At 42.1% G+C, this 24,865-nt stretch overlaps 1 protein-coding gene across 2 annotated transcripts in view; it reads right to left on the reverse strand.

The window, feature by feature from the left end:
* The window catches only part of CERS6 (ceramide synthase 6), a 133,804-nt gene that overhangs the window by 54,688 nt on the left and 54,251 nt on the right, over positions 1-24,865 (reverse strand). For both annotated transcript variants that reach the window (XM_020789435.3, XM_020789436.3), the window contains exons 3-4: positions 23,197-23,327; positions 1,090-1,147 (exon numbers count right to left, since the gene is read on the reverse strand). In XM_020789435.3, coding sequence (XP_020645094.3) covers positions 1,090-1,147; positions 23,197-23,327 — 189 coding nt within the window. The remainder of the gene's footprint in view (positions 1-1,089; positions 1,148-23,196; positions 23,328-24,865) is intronic.

The raw sequence follows: 24,865 nt of genomic DNA on the forward strand, positions 1-24,865 counted from the left end.
TTTTACGTAGGCTGTCCTTACGTGGCTGCTGGAAATCTATGCGCAATACCCTGTTTCCCAAAAATAAGAGTTAACCTGAAAATAAGACCTAGTATGATTTTCAGGATGCTCGTAATATAAGCCCTACCCCAAAAATAAGCCCCAGTTAAGTGAAACCCCGTACTCCACCATTGTGCAGCAACCAGATGATGACATGAGTATATCTGAATAACTGTAGATTGTTGTACATGAAAAAAATAAAACATCCCCAGAAAATAAGCCCTAATGCATTTTTGGAGCAAAAATTAATATAAGACCCTGTCTTATTTTCGGGGAAACACGGTAGCTTTCATTTGTAAATTACATTTAGCAGGTAAGTAGGAATGCTGAATGTAGAACTGCTTATGTTCTGGCATGTTCTCAGCATAAAGACAACATCTCCTCTTTAAAATTAGATGCCATACTTTCTCATGCTGTTTATCCTACATACATGAAAAAAGTAAAGCGCTCCTGAAACATTTTATACACAATTAATACCTACCAACAGGACAAGTAATGGTGATAAGAACAAGACAGCTAGTTAGGGCTTTCCTTTGTGTCAGTGTCTAACATGCAGGAAACCATAGCTGCATGTAAAAGGACTTATTTAACGTAAGAGTGACTCATGAAAGTCCACAAAAAGCACATTGGGCTGAACAAAATGTTCCAATATCTTGCATACATAAAATAAAGAGAAAATGGAAATGCTCCCCTTTTTGGACTAAAACTCCTCAAATCCCACAGATTGCACAGACAATGCCCAGCTGGTTTTGAGGATTTACAAACTAGTGGTCCAAAAGAGCAGCATTTTGAAGCTCTCTAAAATCAAATGCAGCACATGTCTAGAAACAAATCAACTCACCAAAAATGGCAGCACCTATTTTCTGAAGCTTATAAATTTGGGGCTTCCTTTTATGTTTTTTGAAAGTTACAGCTTATTTACCACACTCACCTCTAATGCAAGAGGTATTTTATTCAGGAGGACTATCTTGTTTGAAAGGTGCAGCAGCCATGAAGATCACAGTATAACCAAAACCAAGAACAATTCAGATTCAAGAAAACTGATCTCACCTTTTTCATGAGCCGCAATCCATAAGTAAATACGTAAAGATAAAAGGTGAATCTCCATCTGCAAATAAAGTAAAACAGATCATCTGATTAAACTTGCTGAAAGCCAGTCTGAGAACTTGAGAGCCTTGGTACATGTGCCTAGGCAAGTGTGTCTGTGTGTATTTTATTTTATTTCCTGCCTTTTAACCAAAAAATCACACTCAAGAGGAAATGGAGTAACACAGAGGTGAAACAGAACAACAGTTAAAAACATAAACTACACATTATTGGAAACACAGTGTCAACAAGCTAATTACAATAAACAAACTTTAAAAACCCAGATCAAGTGAATAGCTTAAATGCCAACGGTTTTTATAAAACAACAACACTAGTTTGACCTTACACTGGCAGACAAAGAGGAAGGCTGCTGACCTTGCCTCCTTTGATGGACAGACCCAAAGTTTAGGGGCAACCACTGAGAAGGCCCTCTCCTACATCACAACCAAACATGCCTGTATGTACACTTGAATCAAGAGAAAAGACGGCCGGGATCTAATGAGTGTTGTGGGTTTTTCGAGCTCTTTGGCCGTGTTCTGAAGGTTGTTCTTCCTGACGTTTCGCCAGTCACTGTGGCTGGCATCTTCAGAGGACTGGAGTAGGAACTCTGTCCATGCTCTGTTGGTGTTTGTTGGATAGTATTTATAGCTGTGGGAACGGCTTTTTGTCTTTTTTCAGGAGATAGGGTGATTAGCATGTTTTTGTTGTGATGAGGGAGGGGGGAGAGGGAGAAGGAGAGATTATCTGTCGGTGTGGTTGATGGGTGTCTTTTTAGCTGTTTTTTTTTTTAAGCTGGTCTTTTTTGTGAAATGGTCTCTGGCCCTTGTGGCTGAGTAAGAGTTTGTTGACCTTTTGCAGGTTGTATTTTTCAGAATGGGCTGCCAGGTCAGGTTTAGTTTCAGGCATTCTTCTTTCCTGTTGAAGTTTTGTTTATGTTTATGGATTTCAGTGGCTTCCCTGTGCAGTCTAACATACAGATTGCTGGTGCCTGACAGGCAATTTTAATAGTGGCCAGCATCCTCCTGGAGATTTCTTCCACTTTAAGCATAATGTGGCAGCAAACTTGGTAATTAACAAGCTGCTGTTTGCATCCTTGCTTTCATGCCAAGCCGCACAACTGGGACATGACCAGGAATAAAACAACTTATTAATTAGCAACAATTCTCTCTTGCAGTTTATACAATTACACTCAAGCTGACATATGCAGTACTTTTGATCTATGAGTTTTTAGTTACTCATGGTTTGCATTGATGACCTGGGAGGAGCACCAAATACTCAAATTTACTCTAAATGTTCCTAAACATTTAAAAAAATCATCCATGTTACTATCTCAGTAGAGTGCAAGTCTTACAAGTGAAAATGAAGCTGAGAGTTCCCAGCGCTCTCAATTCTCTTATAACATTTAAGCCATCCTGCAAAAATATCTTCTTTTAACGGTGCTGTTTTAAATTATTAAATTTGATGCATTCAGGATCAGCTTCTTGAGGAACTGATGGGCTTCTTCTAAAAGCAGAAGTGGTTCCTAGCTGTAGGTCTCCAGATGTTCTTCAGGCAAAACTCCCAGAAGCCTTCATCACTAGCTGTGCTGGCCAGGATTTCTGGGAGTTGTAGTCCAAGAACACCTAGGGATCCACAGTTGGGAACCACTGAAACACAGTATTTCCGTGGGCAGAATAAAGTGGGATCCAACTTTTGCATTCCCCATTGCCCCGAAAAATCTACTTGGGGAAGTTGTGGGACTCCTCTGGAATAATAAGATGATGCGCCACTGGAGGCTGCAGGAGAAGAGGGTAAACTGGTGAAGAACTGCTTCGTTGCACGGGTTTTTGAAGAAGTAGATGTTAGTCTGTGCAAGCAAATCAGAGACAGTGAGAGAGAGACAGACAGACATTATGGTACTATAAAGATGAACTGCTATACTTTAATGTGAACTTTTGTGGATCAAGTCCACTTCCTCAGATACAGGAGTAACTTCTTTTGTCTCTGAAGTGCCACAATGTTTTTGTCTCTCTTTTTTGCTTGTGTTTTGTTTTGGTTTTTGTCTGATATACTTGCAAGAGGCATTACTGATACCGATTTGTTTAAGTACTATGCTCACTTTAAATAAATCCTTCTAGATTTAGACATTTAACATCTCCTGTTCATAACTTGCAGGTATGTTTAAAGCTCAGCAGAAAAGTTATGGGAATTTCTTTGTGAATGCAGTAATTTTTATTCTATGGGTTTGATGGTGTGACTTTCTGCTTACACACTTTTAAATGCTTTCAGCAAAAAAACTTTTAAGTGTTTTCTGCAAAAAATTGAGCTGTAATTTTGCTCAAAGTCTATGTTGCTGTTACTTGCTGTCACCTCCTACTTATGGTAACCATATGAATGACATATGTCCAAAATGTCCTTGTGACAAACCCAGACCTACTGGGATATGTCACACAGTTACACTAAGCTGCCACCAACCATTCCCTTTAAGAAGTCACACAGACCAGGGATGGATTTTTCAAACAATAAAAAGAATAAGGTTTATTTTAAATACACACAGGGAAAAATAAACAATCAGGTAAATAAGATAAAGTAACGTGGCTTATTCTCACTCATACAAGCATACAGTTTGGTTCACACAGAACCCTTAACTTAAAGCACAGACCCTGAACCTATCAGTTCTGGCTAACCAACAGACACCTGAACCTATCAGGTTGGTACTCTGACACACAGAAGTACCCTGTCTGACACACAGACTCCCACAACAGCTTCTTCTTCCCAGCTGCTGCTTCGTCACATCCCAGTGTCTCCCAGTGTCTCCCAGCTTCACCACACAGGCATCACATATTTATACAGTACAGCCCCTCCTCCTGATGTCCCGCCTTCCACTCCCCATAGGATGGAACTTTCCCTCCAAACCCATGACAGACAGGTAACATCAGTGCTGTATGTAACACCTCCCCTCTTTATAAGTTGTTTTGTAGGGGGAAAGCTAACGTGCTTTTCACCAAAAAAACAACCTGTATAAAATACACAACAACAGTTATACATACCATATAATACTTACTTATCCTTACACTCTAAGTTAACCATAGCAATTATGCATTTAAACATTTACCATTAACATTACATCAATTTACCTTTATTCATACAAACCAAATTCAAAAAACAGGTACATTTAACCTTTTGTCATCATTATATACACATAGTCCATGTTTCTTTCGCCGTCTTCATTCTTCAGGTCTTCTTGATAAGGCGTCAGCAACACAGTTCACTGACCCTCTGACCACCTTCACTTCAAAGTCATAGTCCTGTAGGTTTAAAGCCCACCTCATAAGTTTGCTATTGTGGGTTTTCATTGTCTTTAACCATTGCAATGGTGAATGGTCAGTACACAGAACAAAATGTCTTCCCCAGATGTAAGGCTTGGCCTTCTGGATCGCGTAGACTATGGCCAAACACTCCTTCTCCACGGTTGCCAAATGTCTCTCACCTTTTTGAAGTTTCCTACTCAGGTAGGACACTGGATGCTGGTCACCATTCTCATCCTCCTGGCACAGAACTGCTCCTACCCCGCTGTTAGACGCGTCGGTGTAGATGATGAACTCCCGGTCGAAGTCTGGAGCACGCAGGACAGGATAGTTGATTAACGCCTCCTTCAACCTCTGGAACGCCGCCTCACAGTCGCTGGTCCACGGGATGCGGTCATCAGCCTTCTTCCTCGTCAGATCGGTCAGCGGAGCCGCAATCTCGCTAAACCTCGGGATGAACTTTCTGTAGTAGCCCACCAACCCAAGAAATGATTTGACCTTTTTCTTGGTGTTGGGTCTAGGCCAATCACGAACAGCTTCTATTTTGGCCTCCAGGGGTTTTATCATTCCTCCCCCTACCATGTGACCCAAGTATTTTATTTCTGGGCTACCCAGCTGACACTTGCTGGCCTTTACTGTTAGCCCTGCTGCACTTAACCTCTGCAGCACTAACTCCAGGTGTATCAGGTGATCTTCCCAGGTATTACTGAAGATCCCTATGTCGTCAATGTAGGCCACTGTAAAGTCACTGAGCCCTGCCAAGGTCTGGTCCATCAGCCTTTGGAATGTGGCTGGTGCATTTCTGAGACCAAAGCTCAGGACTCGAAACTCATAGAGACCAAAAGGGCTGCAAAAGGCAGTCTTTTCTTGATCCCTGGGATCAATTCTTAATTGCCAATATCCCTTTACCAGGTCCAATGATGAGTTGAACCGACAACCCCCTATGGTTTCAATCAGGTTGTCTAGCCTGGGCATTGGGTAGGCATCAGGAGTGGTTACACGGTTTAATTTCCTGTAATCGACACAAAACCTAATGCTCCCATCAGGCTTGTCCACAAGGACTATCGGAGAGGACCAAGGACTAGAAGAGGGGACGATTATGTTCTCCCTCAGCATCTCGTCCAGCTCCTTCCGCACCTTGTCCCTATAGGGTCCCGTTACTCGGTATGGGGATACTGCCTGCGGGGGTGCATCCCCTGTGTGGATCCGATGCATCACTCCCTTCACTATCCCCGGCTTGTTGGAAAACACCTGTTGATATTTACTAAGCAGCATTTTTAGTTCTTGCTGCTGGTCTTGGGTGAGTGCAGGACTGATCTTTACCTCCTCTGGGTTGTATTTTACTTCCCCTCTACCCTCCCAGAAGGGTAATTCCGCTTCCTCACTCTCAGCTGCTTTTATCGCAAATAAAACCCTCTGTTCCCCTCTGTAGTAGGGTTTTAGGGCATTCACATGAACCACCCTCCTTGCTTGGTTCTCCTCCTGCTCTATTAGGTAGTTCAGGTCTGACATCTTGGAAATGACCCTATATGGTCCTGCCCATTTGAGCTGCAGTTTATTCTCTCTGCAGGGCCTAAGCCAAAGCACTTCCTCCCCTGGGTCAAAGTGCCTCTCTCTAGCTTTGTGGTCATACCATGTTTTCTGTCTGACCTTCTGAGCTTGCAGGTTTTCTGCTGCCAGCTCTAGATTTCTCCTTAGGTCATTCATCAAGGTGTCTATGTATGTCACAACGTCTTGTGGGTCATCCTGGGTGATCTGCTCCCAATTTTGTTTGATCAAATCAAGGGGCCCTTTCACCCTTCTCCCAAATAAAAGTTCAAATGGACTGAACCCGGTACTGGCTTGTGGCACTGATCGATACGCAAACAAAAGGGATTGCAGCTTCTGGTCCCAATTGTTTGGATTCTCTGCCAAGTAAGCCCTAATCATGCGCATTAGAGTCCCATTGAACTTCTCAGTTAACCCATTACTTTCAGGATGATAAGCAGTGGTTTCCTTGTGCCTAATTCCACAGATCTGCCATAAGCGTTTCATGAGCTTTGATGTGAACGATGCGCCCAAATCTGTGATTATCTCTGAGGCAAATCCCATCCTGGACATATACCCTACCAAAGCATCGGCCACTGTGTTAGTTTCAATGTTAGTCAAGGGTATAGCTTCAGGATACCTTGTGGCATGGTCCACAATTGTTAGAATGAACCTGTTCCCCCTCTTTGTGGCCTTGGGCAAAGGTCCCACAATATCCACCCCTATGCATTTGAACGGAGTGTCAATCACAGGCAAAGGGCACAACTTTGCTTTGGTCCTGTCACGGCTATTCCCCTGCCTTTGACACACATCACATTGTTTACAGAACTCCCTGATCTGCTTCCCTATGTCAGGCCAGTAGAAATTCTGTGTGATTCTCTGCTGTGTTTTGTTCACTCCTAAGTGCGCAGCAAACATGTCAGAGTGCCCCCTTTGTAAGATCATGGGGCGATACTTTTCAGGTACCACCAGCTGACTTCTGATCCCATCTCCCCCTTTTGAGATATTCCTCAGGGTTTCTCTATATAAAATCCCCTTTTTCTCCAGAAATCTCACTGGGGTTTCAGGTGTTAGCTGGGCGTCAGTCACCTGTTCAAAACACTTTTGGAGAGTGGCGTCTGCCTTTTGCTCCTGTCCAAATCTGCTGTCTGTGGTTAAGGTTTCCACCACAGCTTCTGAACTCCCCTCTGCTTCCGTCTCTGGCTCATCATTATCCCCCTGAACTGTCCCTGTGGTGGCTTGTGAGCGTGTAATCACTAGCACCCTTTTCACATGTTCAGCCAGGTCATTTCCCACGAGCACGGCTGCTGGCAGAGTCGATGAAATCGCTAGCCGCCAATCTCCCCTCCAGCCTTGAAAGTTGACAGGTACCTCTGCTACTGGCAGAGAGATTACCTGCCCCTCAATCCCTGCCACCTTCATGCTTTCATTTGGGATTATAAACTCCCTAGGAATAATATCGGGATGGCACAGGGTCACCTGGGAACAAGTGTCCCGCAGCCCCCTATACTGACGGTCAAGTATTCCTACGTCCACCCCTGCTGTCTCAAACAACTGAGAATCTGTTTTTACCAGCAAGCAGCGCTTTACCTCTATAAGAGGACCATTTTCCTCAGCCTGATCAGCAGAGGTAGCTGTTCCAGACTGAGTAGCCATGGCAACAGGCTCCCTCTGTGACACTGAGCCTTGCTCTTTCTGGACACAGAACACAGCTTTTGGCTTGGTCCCACTAGCATTCTGAGGCACCATTCCTTTTAGCTGCTTTAATTTCTCACAATCTGAGATTAGATGACCCTTTCCCTGACAGAAATAACATTTTCTGGTGTATTTTGATTCTCTCTCATCTTGTTTTGGTTTTCCCTCCAAAATCTGAGGTCTTAGTTTCATGTCTGAGGGCTTCCCTTCACCATGGGCCCCTCCCCCTTGCTGGCTTTTCCCTGGTCCCTGAGAGTACTTGCTGTAGGTTTCTTTGGGTTTACCTACAGATTTCCCCTCACCCAAGGGCTTTCTTATTTGGGAAATAAAATCTGCGATTTCTGCGGCTGCTGCCACAGATTTCGGTTTCCTTTCCCTCACCTGGAATTTCAATTCCCCATTCAGGACTGAATAGAACTGTTCCAGTGCTATCAAGTCTTTAAGCTGCTCATAGGTCTCTGTCCCTTCCTGCGATAGCCATTTCTCAAGCAGCCTCACCAATTGGGCCCCCACTTGGGTAAAAGTTTGTTCTGGTTTCTTGGTGAGGGACCTGAATCTTTGTCTCAGCTGCTCTGCATTTATCCCATGTCTGGCAAACACCAGTTTTTTAAACTCTGCAAAATCTTTCATCAGTTCCTCAGGCATCTCGGCATAAACCTCAGCCAGGCTACCACTGATTAAAGATCGCATGATGGTCATCTTCTCAGTTTCCCTCACTGAGAAGTCCACAAACGCTCTTTCCACTAAGGAAAAGAACACCTCAGGACAATCTCCCTTGTGGTACACAGGGAATTTCTTCAGGTCAGCTTTAGACAGTTGGCCTCCCTCAGAATCCCTATTATTATTACTGTTCTGGTTCATCAGTTTCAGTTTTCTTAATTCAAACGCCATTCTCTCTCTCTCCAATCTTTCCTCCCTCTCCATTCTCTCTCTCTCTCTCTCTAATTCAAATTGCCGCTGTTTCTCTCTTTCCCTTTCCTCCATTTCCCTCACCCTCAGTTCATGCTGTTGGGCTAGGAGTATTTTTCTGAGCTCTGGGTTCTGCTCTCCTGTGCTGTCACCCTGCACTGAGCCAAATTCATCCTCAGAACCTTGGTCAATCTGGGGGTCTTTCACTTCACTCATTTCGGCCATCTGGCTTCGAGTCAAGGGCATAATCCCCCCTCAGAACAGGCTGCTTTAAAAGTCAAGCCTCAAAATAAAACGACCACTTTTTTCCTTCTTGCCTCAGAACCAGTTCTCCCCAGAGATTGCTGCTGTTCTTCAGCACTAAACTTGCAACAGTATCGAGTCAGAGCCTGCCCCCCTCTGCTGGGCCTCTCAGCTGGCAGGCTAGATCACTGTTACTACGCAGTTTTGCCTCAGCTTTTTCCCGCCAAAACTAGGCTGCCTCAGAGCACCTTAATCTAAGTCTCCCCAGTTGGCACGTTCTTCTACTAGCGCACCTCCCCGTGAGGTACACCTAGAAGATTACCTACGCGCCTCAGACTGTCCCTGACTAGACCCCCCTTGCTCTGGGCACACTTGCCAAGGCTTTGCTGGACCACTGGACAACTGGACCAGTCGTATCCCACACGCTGGACACCAATCAATGTGACAAACCCAGACCTACTGGGATATGTCACACAGTTACACTAAGCTGCCACCAACCATTCCCTTTAAGAAGTCACACAGACCAGGGATGGATTTTTCAAACAATAAAAAGAATAAGGTTTATTTTAAATACACACAGGGAAAAATAAACAATCAGGTAAATAAGATAAAGTAACGTGGCTTATTCTCACTCATACAAGCATACAGTTTGGTTCACACAGAACCCTTAACTTAAAGCACAGACCCTGAACCTATCAGTTCTGGCTAACCAACAGACACCTGAACCTATCAGGTTGGTACTCTGACACACAGAAGTACCCTGTCTGACACACAGACTCCCACAACAGCTTCTTCTTCCCAGCTGCTGCTTCGTCACATCCCAGTGTCTCCCAGTGTCTCCCAGCTTCACCACACAGGCATCACATATTTATACAGTACAGCCCCTCCTCCTGATGTCCCGCCTTCCACTCCCCATAGGATGGAACTTTCCCTCCAAACCCATGACAGACAGGTAACATCAGTGCTGTATGTAACAGTCCTGTCCTCAACAGCCCTGTTCAACTCTTGCAAACCCAAAACTCTGGCTTCCTTTAGGGCAGTGGTTCCCAATCTTGGGTCTCCAGATGTTCTTGTACTACAATGTGCAGAAATCCTGGCCAGCACAGCTAGTGATGAAAGCTGGAAGTTTTAATGCATCTTGGTCTTCCTCTTTTCCTATTGCCTTCAAACCTTCCCAGCATTCTTGTCTTTTCCTGAGAATCTTGGCTTCTCATGATGTGCCCAAAGAAGGATATAGGTAGAGGTAAAGGTTCCCCTTGACATTTAGTCCAGTTGTGGCTGACTCTAGGGCGCAGCACTCATCCCTGTCTCCAAGCTGTAGAGCCAACGTTTGTCCATAGACAGTTTCCGTGGTCACGTGGCCAGCGCGACTAGACACGGAACGCTGTTATCTTCCCACCGAGGTGGTATCTGTTTATCTACTTGCATTTTTACGTGCTTTCAAACTGCTAGGTTGGCAGGACCTGGGACAAGCGACGGGAGCTCACTCCGTTGCGTGGAATCGATCTTATGACTGCTGGTCTTCTGACCTTGCAGCACAGAGGCTTCTGTGGTTCAACCCACTGCATCACCATGTTCCTTCAAAGGATATAGCCCCACTTTAATCATTTTTTCTTCCAGAGATAGTTCAGGCTTGAGTTACTCTAGTACTCACTTGGTTCATCTTTCTTGCAGTCCAGGGTATCCGCAAAGTTCTCCTCTAGCACTGTATTTCAAACAAATCAATTTTTTCCTTGTCAGCTTTCTTTATCGATGATCCTGCTTTTGATCTCCAGTAACACATTTTTACATGGTGATCTTTTCCAAATCTATCACTGCTGCCCTTCCCGAGTCCCAGGCTACTTCTCATTTCTTGGCTCCATTCTCCTTTTGGATTGATGATTGGAACCAAGGTATACAAAATCTTTCTTTAGCCATGATTTGGGTCCTCTTAATGTTCAACTACAGTCTTACTTTGGCACTTTCTTTGTTTATTTTCACTAAAAATCATTTCAAGTCACTGTTGCTTCCTGCCAGTAAGATGGTGTTATCTGCGTATCTTAAATTATTGATGTTTCTCCCATTAGTTTTCACTCCTCTTTCATCTGAATCTAGTCTGGCTTTTAGTACGATATGTTCTGCTCACAGACTGAACAGGTAAGGGGATAAAATGCACCCTTGACTGCTCTCTTTGCCATTATTCTGTTCTAATGGGAGCTTCTTGTCCTCAGGATAATCAAGTGCTAAGGCACACCCATTTCATAACAACCCATAGTTTCTCATTATCTACATAGTCAAAAATTTTGCTGTAGTCTATAAGGCATAGACTGATCTTCTTCTGAAATTCTTTGATGTGCTCCAGAAGCCAGTGGATATTTGTAATATGATCTTGAGTGTCTCTATCTTTTCAGAATTCAGTTTGAACATTAGGCCTTTTTCACTCCATGTAAAGTAAAAGGCTTGGTTGCAACACCTTCAGCACTCCTTGGCATCAACTTTCTTGGGGACTCAAATGCATATTGAATGTTTCTAGTCTGTGGAGCATTGTTTTATTTTCTATATTTGTTGGCATGTTTTTTGCTAGGATTTAAACAGATGTAGTGTCAGTGGCTTTGAATGGTTCTGTATTGAAGAAATAAATGAGTAATTTCTCTTTGTTGGATTGCAAGACAAAGGTCTCCTACCTACAGTAAATCTCAATACCTAGTTATCAAATCTCACACATTAGTCAGGAGGAACATTATAGATGTTGATTTGTTGCAGATTTTTAAAAAGTTGAAAAATCTCACGTTTGATTTGTCTTCATTTTTGTTGATGTGTCCACCAACACTGTTTCTATAAAATAATTAGGCACTGCAATACCAAAAGATCAGCCTCAGATGGGTGGCTGTTATTCAAGAAAACTTAAATGTATACAAGTCAATCTCTCTTTTTAAATTAATAAATTGTACATACAAAACAAAACTAAAAAACATACATACACTCAATGTGCTCCCCCCAACTGGGACCAATGGAAATATACTACTGTAGTTCCTTTTATGGAGCCCCAATTCCCCTTTTAGAAATACATTGACTCTTGTGAAGGTACACAACTAGAGATGGGGATATTCATATATAAATACCCCTGTACAACTTGAGTTAACGAGGGTCCGTCCCCTGGGGCCAGACTATCCACTCATGCATCTGCTGGCACCCTCACTCATCCTTCCAATCATTCACGGAGCCCCACTCTCTTCCTGCTCAGCTAGCCACTTGGCAACCGTGCAGTGAGACTTGCCGTCCCTCCCCTTGCCCTCCCCAAGCAGGAAGAGAGCGGGGCTCCGGGAGTGACTGGAAGGATGAGCGAGGCTGCCAGCGGATGCATGAGTGGACAGTGTGGCCCCAGGGGGCAGACCTTTGTTAACTCCAGCTGTGCAGGGATATTCGTATATGAATATCCCATCTCTATACACAACCCTTCCCCTTTGTTAGTACAAAAACAATGAATTCTCCCCACATAACTTTAAATATATTCTTATTTGAGAATCCTTTTCTTACTTTAATATTACATATCAATTTGTCATTAATAGCTATATTCTACACTTCTTTATACCAGTCATTTAACTGGAGAGCACACTTAAATGTCCAATTCTTTGCTATTATTAATTTAGATGCTTTTACTAAATCTGTAATCAATTCTTTTGTTGTACAATTTCACTGTTCACTCTCAAAAACGGATAGAAGTATTACTTTAGGACACATTCCTAAATTTAGTTTAAGTGTTTCACTTATCTCTTTAAAAACCAACTTCCAAAACTTCATTATATATCCACATTCCCACCACATAGTGAAGTAGGCTCCTATTTCAAGTAAATCTCAAAGGTTTCACATTGGCTTGTTCAGACACCCTAGCTGAAATATTGCCATTTGATTGCCTGACTATAAAATATCTACTAAGACTGTGATTTATTCTTATCCAGTAACAGAGATTTCCCAAAATATGGACCACCAAGATGCATGACAGTAGATACAACAATGAGGAATGGAATCAATACAGCACTGTGAGAAATGTGATTTTCCGGGCTCTACTGGAATATTATCTCTGCTTAAGTGAGACTGGGGTAAAGAAAAGCAGTCTAACAAACTGCTGAATCTTCATCCTTCCTCAAGCATTGTGACATACAAGTACACATGAACTTACAGCTGAGCACAGATACAGAGGACCACACAAAAACTTTACAGACCAAGATTTACTCTTAAGCAACCTAGAGATGAGTAACAGCTGCAGATAGCATGATAAAGAATAGTTACCTAAGGGGAGCATATAATTACTAACACCCTATTGTCGTCATGAATGCTCATTGTTTGCATTTTTTTTAAAGCAAGCCTGGAAAATCTGTAAGCAAAGACAGAAGCCTGACAGAGTATACCTTGAGCAACCATATCTTTATTACAACATCTTAACTCTCTTGGGAAAAGAAACAAAAACTCTGTTATCTCTCTGGAGATAGTTTCAACTGTCAGCACCTGACCTACCTGTAGAACAGCTCTGAAACAACCTGCTTTAAAACACCAACCTTAAGATAACTAAGAAATTAACAGGAAACGAAAAACAACAGGCATGAGCAGCAAACAAAGCCAAATATTTGTGTTTAGAACTATAGGTCTGAGTTGTATTTTAAAGCAACAATGGCTGGGTGGGAAGACTTCACACTTAATCCCAATATAGCTTCTATTTGCTCCTTCCCTAGAGAGCAACACATGGAAAAGATCTCCACAGTTTCCTTTCATTCCCCTTTGCTTTACATAAGACCCATGCGTTCCAGCACCGTTGATGATGGATCCAAGGGTGTCTATATCTTCGAGAAAATCAGGGAAAGCACCATTCTCTTCTTCCTCCCAATATTAAGGCAACACTAGTAGAACCTGAAATCTATTTGCATCTAATTACAGCCTGATCTAATTACCACATTTTCTGTGTATAAGACGATACTTTTGTCTAAAATATTTAGATTAAAAATTGAGGGTCATCTTATACACAGAGGTAAGAAGGGGGGAGGGATCAAAGCCCTTTGATTCCTGCTTTCCCCCTCCACTTTTTCCAAAGAAATTGGAGGGGGAAAGCACTTTCCTTACAAGAAAGTGGAGGGGGGAAGCAGGAATCATCAAAGCGCTTTGAGACTGAAGTCTGACTGTGAAGAGTACTCTCTAATAAAAGAACAAAATTTGTACAAAATGTGTTAAAACAATTTTTAAGGCCCTTGTCTGCTGACCACCTTAAAAAGAAAGACTGGCAATACTTACTGGAAGTTCAACACCTCAGAACAACCTATTGTGACTCAAGTTCAGCAGGGACATTTCTGTAGAAACTTTCTCTTGGCTGAGCCAAGGCATGCTGAGAATGTTGAAGGGGGATGGATTTTCTCCATCTCCCCACCAGTAATTTTTCTCAGGAACACTATAGAGAGAAGATATAACAATAGAAACATACAGGTGCTCTATGCCTACATCTTTTCAGTGCTCATGCCTGTATTTTGGTAGCAGAAGCCCTGCAGCAGATGACAGCACCACCTTATTTTCTTCTGGGGTTCAAAAGAGTCCTCCATCTTGCTAGAAATTAACAGCTTAACTTGTGTCATCATTCTGGAACCAAAACTGACTGGCAGAATGACACTACTATTACTACTAGGAAGAACCGTATGTCCAGAATAAAACAAAATAAAAAAGGTCAGTGATGGGTGAAAACTTCAATGAGCCAGCGTGGAGATAACCTTTTGGAGAACTTCCACTGTCTCACTCTGGAAAATTCTCATGCTGGCTCTTGTACCGATGTCTATGCTTTGATATAAGCCTACACAGAGAAATCTAACAAAATTTAAATTCAGCACATCCAACATTTCAACTCTTCATCTCTTTAAAAATCAAGTTATTTCTTAAGTTGGGGGGGGGGGTGCTAGTATAATCCATGGGCCACCTGCCACCCCAAGGTCCCGGTGAGCTCCTCAGACATTCTGACTTAACCTACTGCAAAGAAAAATACCAAGTTAGAAAAAAATGACATTGTCTGCCCCTGGAATCCTCCAAGAGCAGTGGTTTTGCTAATAAAATGAGGTGCAGCCCTCCTTGCAAAAATCTGTCAATATTCTAGAAACCAGGTGTGGCCATTTTACACATTTTCAGATGTCCCTTATTCAGCCTGGAAGCAGAGTACTGATCCATGGAACATCCACTTTCCCACCTCTGTTCAATTAAAACATTATTTCTACAGGGCTCAGAAGGACAACTGAACAAAATGTTTCATTTTTTTCTGAAACTTCTGAGAGTTTCTTACCCACCCCCCGTAATGCTAAGTTGTACATTTTCCTCATTAAACATTCTCTGTCAGTGTGTAAGTGATGAGGGGGGCTACTTCCTGCCCCCATAGTGTCCTATAAGGACCAAGACATTATACAATGTGCAAAAAGGTGGTCAAACTGCCAACAGACCAGTTCCTGCTACTGTCCCTTGGAGCAGCAGCAAAATATTAACAAGTCGTGTGGCAGGGGAGGAGAAAGAAGCTATGCTAGTAGGAAGCTCCACACTTCAGAAGCCACTGGAGAATTTCTCCTTCTTCTCCACCCGAAGTCTTTTGCAAACAGCATACTTAGCAGAAGAAGTCTTATATCCACTTAACAAAACCTGTGGATTGCCTCCTTTCTTGTTACCTATCTAGCTCAGGTCCTACCTACCTCTGGAAGCATGCAAGGAGGACAAACAGCATAGTATTCAGATAATTTGCTTTACCAGAATAGATAGTAGGCAAAAACCAGTCATGTCATTTCTCTCATACAGATGAGTGCAGAGACCTGGCAGGAACAAGACCGAGTGAACATTCAATCTATGAAAGAAGGTGCTAGCTATGAAGGAAAGGAATCATAATCTAGTGACTGCTTCATCTTTCTTTCCTTCTTTTTAAAAAAGGAGGGGAAATATAAACCCTACTTTAATTTTTTAAGAATGCACTAATCAAGCGAAAGCCAAGTCAATGGCAAATGTCTCTCACTAATGTGGAACAGCTATATCAGACTGCTTCTATATGGGAAGGAGTGCATGAAGTAAACAGGGCAGAGGAGCTTCTAGAAGACACAGTAAATATCCCTCATATTGCAAGATAAGATGCCCATTTCCTGAAACACACTGCTAGCTGTCTGGATTCCCAACCTTTTAATCTCTTGCACCTGAAAATAGCTGACCAAGAAATTACACCAGTCAGCTCAAGTGAAAGGACTTTACCTTACTACCTGGAGCATGTACTCCCATCTCCCCCCACCCACGAAAGGAATTAAATGACAAGAGGGGACTCCAGTCTTTAGCCTGACTTCATGAAGATTCATTGAGTTACTAACAAATATAATCTCCCTTGCATCAGTCTCCTTTCAAAGGATTATGCTTAAAGTGGAAACAGGTTTCTATGGGACCAAAAGAGTTTCATGAAAGTTCAATGAATTCTCAAAACAAGGCCACTGGAAGCAGAAGTCCATTACTGAAAAAGAGGCCAAGGATCCATTGTACAGGAAGAAAAGGTTCACACTTTCTCATCTGCTTAAACATGGGTCTATTTACCATTGAACTGCAGAGACGTGGAAAAGCAGACTTTGCCCATGTCTTAGATTACTTGGGTTAACCAAGGTGTGAGGCCCCCAAAGTGGAGGCCTTAGTGGGAGTGCCGTCGCTCTCAAAGAGAACCCTCCACACACAGACATCCCCACCTCCGTCCCCAACGCGTCGGGAAGAGAAAGGCGTGGAGACCCCAGATTGGGAGCAAGTGGTTGCCGAACCCCTTACCTTGAATAAGGGGGTGAATACACGAGACCTGGAGGCGACTATGAAAGGGTTAACCCTTTCCCCGGGACCCGGGGAATCTTTGGCGGGAAGAAGGAGGGAGGAGATTGAGGCAGCGGCGGGAGATATAAGAGGGAAGCCGGCAGAGATACCGGGGGGATGGGAGTGGATCTGGATGGAGGATCCCTGGACCCACAAATGGGAGCAGGTCCGAGTCCCCCATGAGGAGGCCGAGAAACGCCGCCAACTTGGGCTAAAGCCTCGCCCATCGTACTGGGGTGAGACCGAGGCCAAAGAGTGGAGGAGGAAACTCCGGGAGGAAAGGCAAGCTGTGGCACGAGAACTGGAACGTAAGAAACAATGGCATATAGCCGAGTTGAGGAAGCTGGGGGGTTACCCGGCCCCTGGGGAGTCGATGGAGGAGACGGGTCGTCCTGGGGTGAGTGGAGTGGGGACGAAGAGACTATTCCGTTAATCTCGCTGGAAGAAGAATTGGACCCTGGGCAGGGGACTGTGCCGTTATTAACAGGACCTTGGAACCCAGAGACAACCAACCCTTTTGTAAATAGTTTATGGACCCCGTTGAAACCGAGTAACATGTTGCAAGAATCTCTGAACCCCTTTTTAGGCGTGAACCCTGTTGGAGTTGATGTTGCAATAAATATTGAACCCTTTGATTTACCTCAACCGACTCATCCTTTATTTGGAGAACAAACAGCCCCGAAATCTGAACCCTCACACAAGGTTGGGAACCACAGTTCTAGACAGTTTCGATGAGGGAGAAGACAAAGACAAGAAAACCTGTACAAATAATCTAATCTATAATTTGGTAACTAGAGGAGACCAACCAATGAGGAGCCTGGGGTCACATAAAAAGTGTGTATGACCACTTTGACTTTCTTTAGAGAAGTGGCAGACACTAAAGATCTCTGGCTATCACACCAAATAAGGTTTTTTTTTAAGTGCTCAAGTTATTTAATTATCCAGCCTTTACTTTCTAGATTCCAAGGAAGCTGTGCCCAGGATCAAATAGAGTTTTGCTTTAGCAAAGGTTTCCTAAGGGACAGACAGTGTCTGTGCAGGTGTCTGTGATGGAAATGAGATAGGAAAGCAAAGAAGGAGGTATATTTCCTGACGCCCTTTTCTTACTGGGTTTGTTGCCTATCAGATTCAGTGTTAAGAAAAGCATGACTGTGTTCACAGACTGGCCACAGCAGCACCATCAAGACCTGGACAGACACCTTGGTGGTTTGTGGATGTGATTTTGAGGAATGGGTATTTGATCACAGTTCAGGGAAAGAAAATCTTATTTTTCGAAAACAAGGGTGGGCAATACCTTTATTATTTTTTAATTACAGAATTTTGTACACCACATATAGTTAGGCCCTTTTGTGTTTATAAAAGCTAAAGTAGTTCACAGTCAAGCAGCTCAAAGCTTCCACAAACATGTCAAATTTAAATGATTATTTGACCCTGTTTCCTACTTTTTACTGCTTAAAAAATAAAATGTCATCATTTTTTCAGAAGTCATACAATATGCTTTCGTCTGTCATCCCACAGGTCACAAAGCAAGAAGCAACAACAGAGGCCATGAATATTACAACAGCCCTGAATTAGAAGCAGTCATCAGTTGAAGAGGCAGCCTCTCCTGACAAGGCCAAAATTAGAGCAACTTAAAAGCACCTCCAATAAACTTCAGAAAACACCAGCACTTCAGTCCTCAGCTAAAGTGGCAAATATGGATGTGATGTTCTTACATGTTTTATGAAGACAATTTTTTTGCCACTGTATAACTGAAAATTCCCTGAAGTACTTCAGCACCTTTGACACTTTTCTTGGAATAAAGTTTCTAGACCTGCCCATGTACTTTAGTGACTAAGAGACAGAGCTATGGATCACAACGGCCCCTAATCTAAGTTTTTACTTCTGTGATTTTTGCAGGCAGCTGCTGGGGTTTGGCACTGAAGACACCAGCTTCTTCTGTACTTAATTCTGTGTTCTAGTACCCTTTGCATCTGGTGCCCTCCTGATCCAGGGGTGGCTCACCTGCCAGGCTCACCACATCCTCTGGAGCGAGTGAATACTCCCTGGCAGGTCTGAGATCAGCCACACTCAGCTGTACCTTGGAGAGAGCTCTGCCAGCTAGGCCCCTGATTTTCTCCTGTAGGGATAAGGCATCCTGGAGGTTGTATTTTGAGGAGGAATAGATGGGATTTCATACCTCTGCCAGACTCTTATTTAGTTTAGTTAGAATAATTCCACCTTTTATCACAAGATTTTAGGATGAGCTAATATAAAAATGGCAAAAATGTAAATAATTTAGAATACATTAAAGTGTTCAATAATTTAAAACATAAGATTTAAACAATTTAAAATCATTACAATCATAGATGTTGCAAGGAACTGCACAATCAATTGAAGCCACAATCCTTAAACCCAAAGACTCTGGTGAACAACCATATTTTAGCTCGGTACCAAAATATTATGAAGAAAATACACGAAATGGCCTTAATAAAAACTGTGTAGACATGTTGAGGCAATGTGAAGTTCAAAATTTCATTCCATCCAAAAAACATATAAGCAAGTAACTATTCTGAATATCAGTGGCTTTAATTGTTATGACTAGTATGTTACAGAATAAAAACTTACAAATGATTTTATATTCAGTTTTAGAGCTCTTACAGTAAACTTAAAAGTAACCCTTAGAAATCATGAACAATGTTGTTCTCAGATATCCAGGGAGACCTGATGAATTTTACATCAAGCTACTTCTTTACAATCAACACTCCCTTATTATATGCTCTGCAGCAAAATTTTGTGCAGCAGCAATGGCACAGTGCTCCCTTATTTCCTGAGGTCACAGGCTGACTGGTTTTAGCATGAGGGTGGTTTATTGTTGAGCATAGAGAAATGTTGTGATCCCAACCAAAGGGAGGAAATGTTTTACAAATCTTCACAAATATGTATGAAGGACTCCCTATAACCCAAAGACCCTGTCCAAACCAGTTTGCCCTAGATGATCCAATGGTTCAAAGGATAGTTATAAAAATGCTGTATTTGATTCTCCCCATATTTTACAAGCAGTACACAATTAATTATCTGTTGTACACTTTTTAAATTGCATTTTGCATATTTTAACCACATAATATGTTTTATGAACTGGTTGTACATTTTGAAACTGCATTTCGTATATTTTAGCCATAAATATGTTTTATGAGCTGATCACTCGACCGTAATAAATAAATTATTATGAACAATGTTGTCTTCCAAATGCAACACAATGATATCCTGGAACAAGGCTGGGTGATACTTTTATTAGAGCAATGCAATCTCACAAGCAGGCAAGATATTAATGCCAGGCATTAAGGCAAGGCTATCTTCTTGTTGTTTTAATATCAACCTAGATATAGCTATCCAGAAATAAGCTCTAGTGAGTTGAATGGGACAGCTTGCCTTTACCAAGATGCAAGATAAGTCGTGTATATAGGATTGCAAGCTCAATATACCACATTAACCCATGAAGAAGGAAGAGAGGAAAAAAAGAAGTGTTGAGTTAACAACCTCATTCTGTCCCTAATCTACTGTACTTGATAGAAATATTTGTTTTTCTCACAGCCTGATTAAAATCTGCCCAGCACAGATTTCATTAATCATGCAATGAGAGAATTTTACTCAGAAGAGTTACACCTTAGTGCTCGGAATAGGGATTGGCACCTTTTAGGAAGAACTATAATTTTCCAGTTGGATGGGTACCTCAAGTACTTAACTGAAGATACCTGAAGTATCTAGCTGTGGAATCAGCAATAGGAAATTCCCACTGTTCCTGCCAGGAGAAAATCTAGCTTGCGCAGCCTTAAGGCAAGCTGCTTGGTCCTAGAGCTCTGCCAGAAGAAGGGACCAGCAAACTGCCCAGAGTAGTGTGTGCACTAATGGGCTGGTATATCAATCAATCAATCAATCAATCAATCAATCAATCAATCAATCAATCAATCAAATAAACAAACAAATAAAATATTTTGTACCTAGGAAATCCTGGCAACGGTAATCATACACTGGAATCGACTTAAGGACATCCTTAGGAACACATCATGAAGCCTGGCCCAACCATTCTATTTGCATTTGTTTTCCACTTTCAGCAATGCTTAAACCTTCCCTAAGATTTTATGCATGATGGCTATGAGCAGTGCCAAAGGAAGAGTAAATGCTTCCGGCAGACAGACATATTTCCCCTTCACTATTACTGAGCCCTTGTACATACTTAAATAAGATATGTTTTTCACATTTAAGTAATGTAATGATGTAATGATCATTCATTGGCTAAAATCCTGTTGCATCAACAGCCATGGACATTTTCTAGATTTTCTTCTGGGAATTAAAAATCTTCAACTCCCTCACCAAAGGACCCCCTTTTCTGTCATGCAGAGGCTGTGGGATTGGGGGGCAGGGCAGAGATTTTAATTTTGGAAATCTTCACTACAGATAGAATCATACCACTGTAGTACATTTTGGAAATTAAATACGGCCCTCATCTAATCCTGCAGCTTTCTCATGCCAAAAAGGATCCCAAGGGAGCCTCAGGACCTGAGAGAAGGGTGGATTAGAATTTTTTAAATTTACAAAATATTGCTGATGCTGCCATCAGCTTTATGCAACCTAACTCCTGACAACAGGGTTTCAGCCACAGTATGTTTAAATGATTCTGCTTTCCAAAATATGCCTAATTAAAGCTAATGCCTTAGAAATAAAAACGACCTAGTTTAGAATTTCCCCCCACAAATCTTTCCAAAAATTTTAGAGACAAATCTTTTCCTTTAGAAGCATTTGTCCTGTTTGTGCTACTGCTTTTATGTGTGTGATGTCACCACTGATGAAACCCAAAGCAGTCCAAAGCCAAAAATATCCAGGTTCACCAGTGACAGAGGCTGATAGGCAAGCTTTCTATTAAGACTTTACCTCCAATGATATGTTCTCTAAATACCCAGCAGTTAATTTAGTTATTTAATATGCTGAGTAGGTTTTAATATTCTAAGCAGGTTTTCTTTTTAAGCACTCCTTCCATCTAGCACTAATACAAAAATTCTGTTAGCATGGACCTAATTCATCTCTTAAAAAACAAGAGGCTACAGATAACAAGGCTGAGTGCAAAAAAAAAAAATCAGGTTTTGAGATTTTTCAGTACTGTAATGTGAAAGATATCCTCTCCAATATACATTAGTAGGCCTAAATCCAATTGGTAGACCTAACTGAAGTATATCCATTGAATTAATACAACTTACATAAGTGCTGTCTTACAAAATGCCTACTGATTCAATGGGTTTACTGTAGTATAGTTTAGACCACAGAAGTGAACTGCAACATGATAGGGAGAGGGGGGCAGTAGGTAACAGCTATTTCCTAACCACGTTCCCACTCTTGCAAGGAGGGTCACTCACACCAACAGGTTCCTGTTAGCTGCTGGGGCAATGTAACTAAGCAGGCATCCAACTGGCAGTCATCCATGAGCTAATTCTGGCCATCAAGCTTCCAAAATCTATCACGTTATATAGTGATCTTCCTTGGCATACCAGGTTGTCCTCAACCTACAAAGTCCATCCTTCCAAGCACTAATCAAGGTCACCTTGTCAGCTTTGGAGCCATGCTTGTATAATGACTGCTGCCAGCTTTTGAATATAAGGAACGGGTTATGCAATAAGTATGCAATATGTACAGCCATGTTCTTTCAAGAAGGTACAGTGGACCCTTGACTTACAGACGGCTTGACTTACAGACTTTTTGAGTTACAGACTTCTCTGGCCGCAAAATTTAGGTTTGACTTGCAGACTGAGATTTGACTTACAGACCAGAAAAAAACCAAAATGGAACAAAAACGGCCTGTTACGGGATTAATTGGTTTTCAATGTACTGTAGGTCAATGGAGACTTGACCTACAGACTTTTTGACTTGAGAACCGCCTTCCAATACGGATTAAGTTCTCAAGTCAAGACCCCACCTGATGCTATTTTTCCAGCAGCATTCAAACTGACTTTTCAATCCACATTCTCTCCATTTATTTAGCAATGCTGTGTTGAGCTCCATTTGAGGAGTAAGATGGAAATATCTACCCTTGACTTTTTGACAAACAAATACAGTGGTGCCTCGCTTAACGAGCGCCCCGTTTAATGACGAATCCGTATAGCGACTTGTTTTTGCGATCGCAAAAGCGATCGCATTGCGATCTTTTTAATGGCAAAAAATCGCTTTGCAATGATCGGTAAGCTGTTTCGCTTACCGATTTTCGCATAGCGATGTTTTAAAAACAGCTGATTGGCGGTTCCAAAATGGCCGCCGGAAAAAATGGCCGCCTGCTGTGTTTTCAGACCCATTCCTCGCTTACCGGGCAGGGAAAATGGCAGCCGTATGGAGGATATTCGCTTAAAGGTGAGTTTTTGCCCATAGGAACGCATTAAATGGGTTTTAATGCATTCCTATGGCCTTTTTTATTTCGCATAGCGACGAATCTGGATAGCGACTATTTTTCCGGAACGGATTATCGTCGCTATGCGGGGCACCACTGTACTAGAAGTATCCTAAGATTCCAGGAAGAACAGAGTTAAGGGCAGAAAAAAGGAAAAGAGGAGAGAAAGTTCCTTACGAGCTTTCACAGAACTTTCTAAGAGTGCTTGGCTTTTCCTGATTACGCCTTTGTCGAAACCAACGCTGAATACTGCGTACATCCCAGTCCAGCTGCTTGGACAGCCCTTCAAGCCTCTTCTCATCTGGATGCTACAAAAAAAGTGAGTGAGAGAGAGAGAGAGAGAGAGAAAGAGAGAGATCACTAAAATTCCTTCTGTTTCCAAAGACAGGTTTAGGCAGATTAATATTACTAGCATCTACTTCCAAACAACAACAACAACAACAACAAAGTAGCACATTTTAACAACACCCAACTGAATATATTACTATATATTACTTGAATATAAATACAGCTGAAATCTATACTCAGAATCTAGATATAAAAAACTGCACCAGATGTGAACCACACGTTCAGAGTATCACCTGTTACAGCTGTACTGCTTTAGTGTTTGGGGTGATGTGAGGAATCACTATTTCAGGTGTGCATGCACAAACCCAGATTACCTTGACAATATAGATTACAAGCTTATATATGCTACTCATGAGCAAGCACCCCAAGAGTCATACATGAGGGTAGAAATAAAGCAATCAAATGTTTAATATCATTCCCGCTTCTCCAGCCCATATGTCTCATATTACCTTTGTATTCTACTGTCTATTTTTCTAAAGTTTCATTCAAATGGCATCAGTGCAGTAATTCCAGATGGCCACTGAAAAAGTTTAATTGAATGCTCAGTGAGCCAAAACAGGAGACTGTGGTGGGCTGCAATTAAATATTAAATTAGACTGTGGCCATTTGCATGGGGAATATGGCTTGCTGAACGAAAGGCTAACAGGCATACAAAAAGCTGTAGGTACACCACAGACCAATATGTGATGATAACACAGATCAATTAAGAACAGGCAGTATCATTTTCTCCTTTGTAAAAGAAACAAAATAGTTTGAGTGAATACACTCATGCGCAGACTATGCACCCTGCTAAGCTTTTTATCAGAAGCTAAACATAGCACCAAGCGGGCCTGCAATTGCTGTCTGAGTAGGAGATTCAGATAAGGGGAGCAGGAACATCTGCATTTTATACAGGAAGAAATAGGGGAAATTCCAGCATAAACCAATCACCACCATCAATAAATGTCTATAAAATTTGTATAAAAGGTGAAATACATTATTTAACTGCAATTTAATAACTCAGTGACCAAAATTCTACTATGAATTTATGCTGGCATTAAGTGTAGAAGTGTATGGGATTAAAGGAATTGTTAATTAAAATGTCAAGAGGGTCAACAGTTTCCCCATTTCTGCTCAGGACATTAGGAAGTGTCCCTCCCTCCCCTGCCATTTCTTCCTATATTCAGAAGGTAAGCATTCTCAGATGAGACCTGAGATGCTGTACAGTTGCCATCCAATGTGTAATAGGAAATAGGAGCGGCAATGGAGATGGATGAACCAGTGTGCTCATCCTCACTGTACCAGCCACCCCCAGTACCTAGAGCAGACATCTGCTTGCTGCACCTGCATAAAGCTAAAGGCAAACATCTCTTACTACTTTATACAAACTTGTAATGTTGTTCCTTTGGAAGTAAGACTTACACCAGCAAACATCAGCAGAAAAGGCCACCAAAAGCAATGCCTCCTGGAAGTTCTAATGCAAGCCTCATTGTAAGAACCCGAAACAAAATGTCAAACA

The sequence above is a fragment of the Pogona vitticeps genome, chromosome 1 (genome assembly GCF_051106095.1).
Source record: "Pogona vitticeps strain Pit_001003342236 chromosome 1, PviZW2.1, whole genome shotgun sequence".
In the NCBI taxonomy this organism is placed as follows: domain Eukaryota; kingdom Metazoa; phylum Chordata; class Lepidosauria; order Squamata; family Agamidae; genus Pogona; species Pogona vitticeps.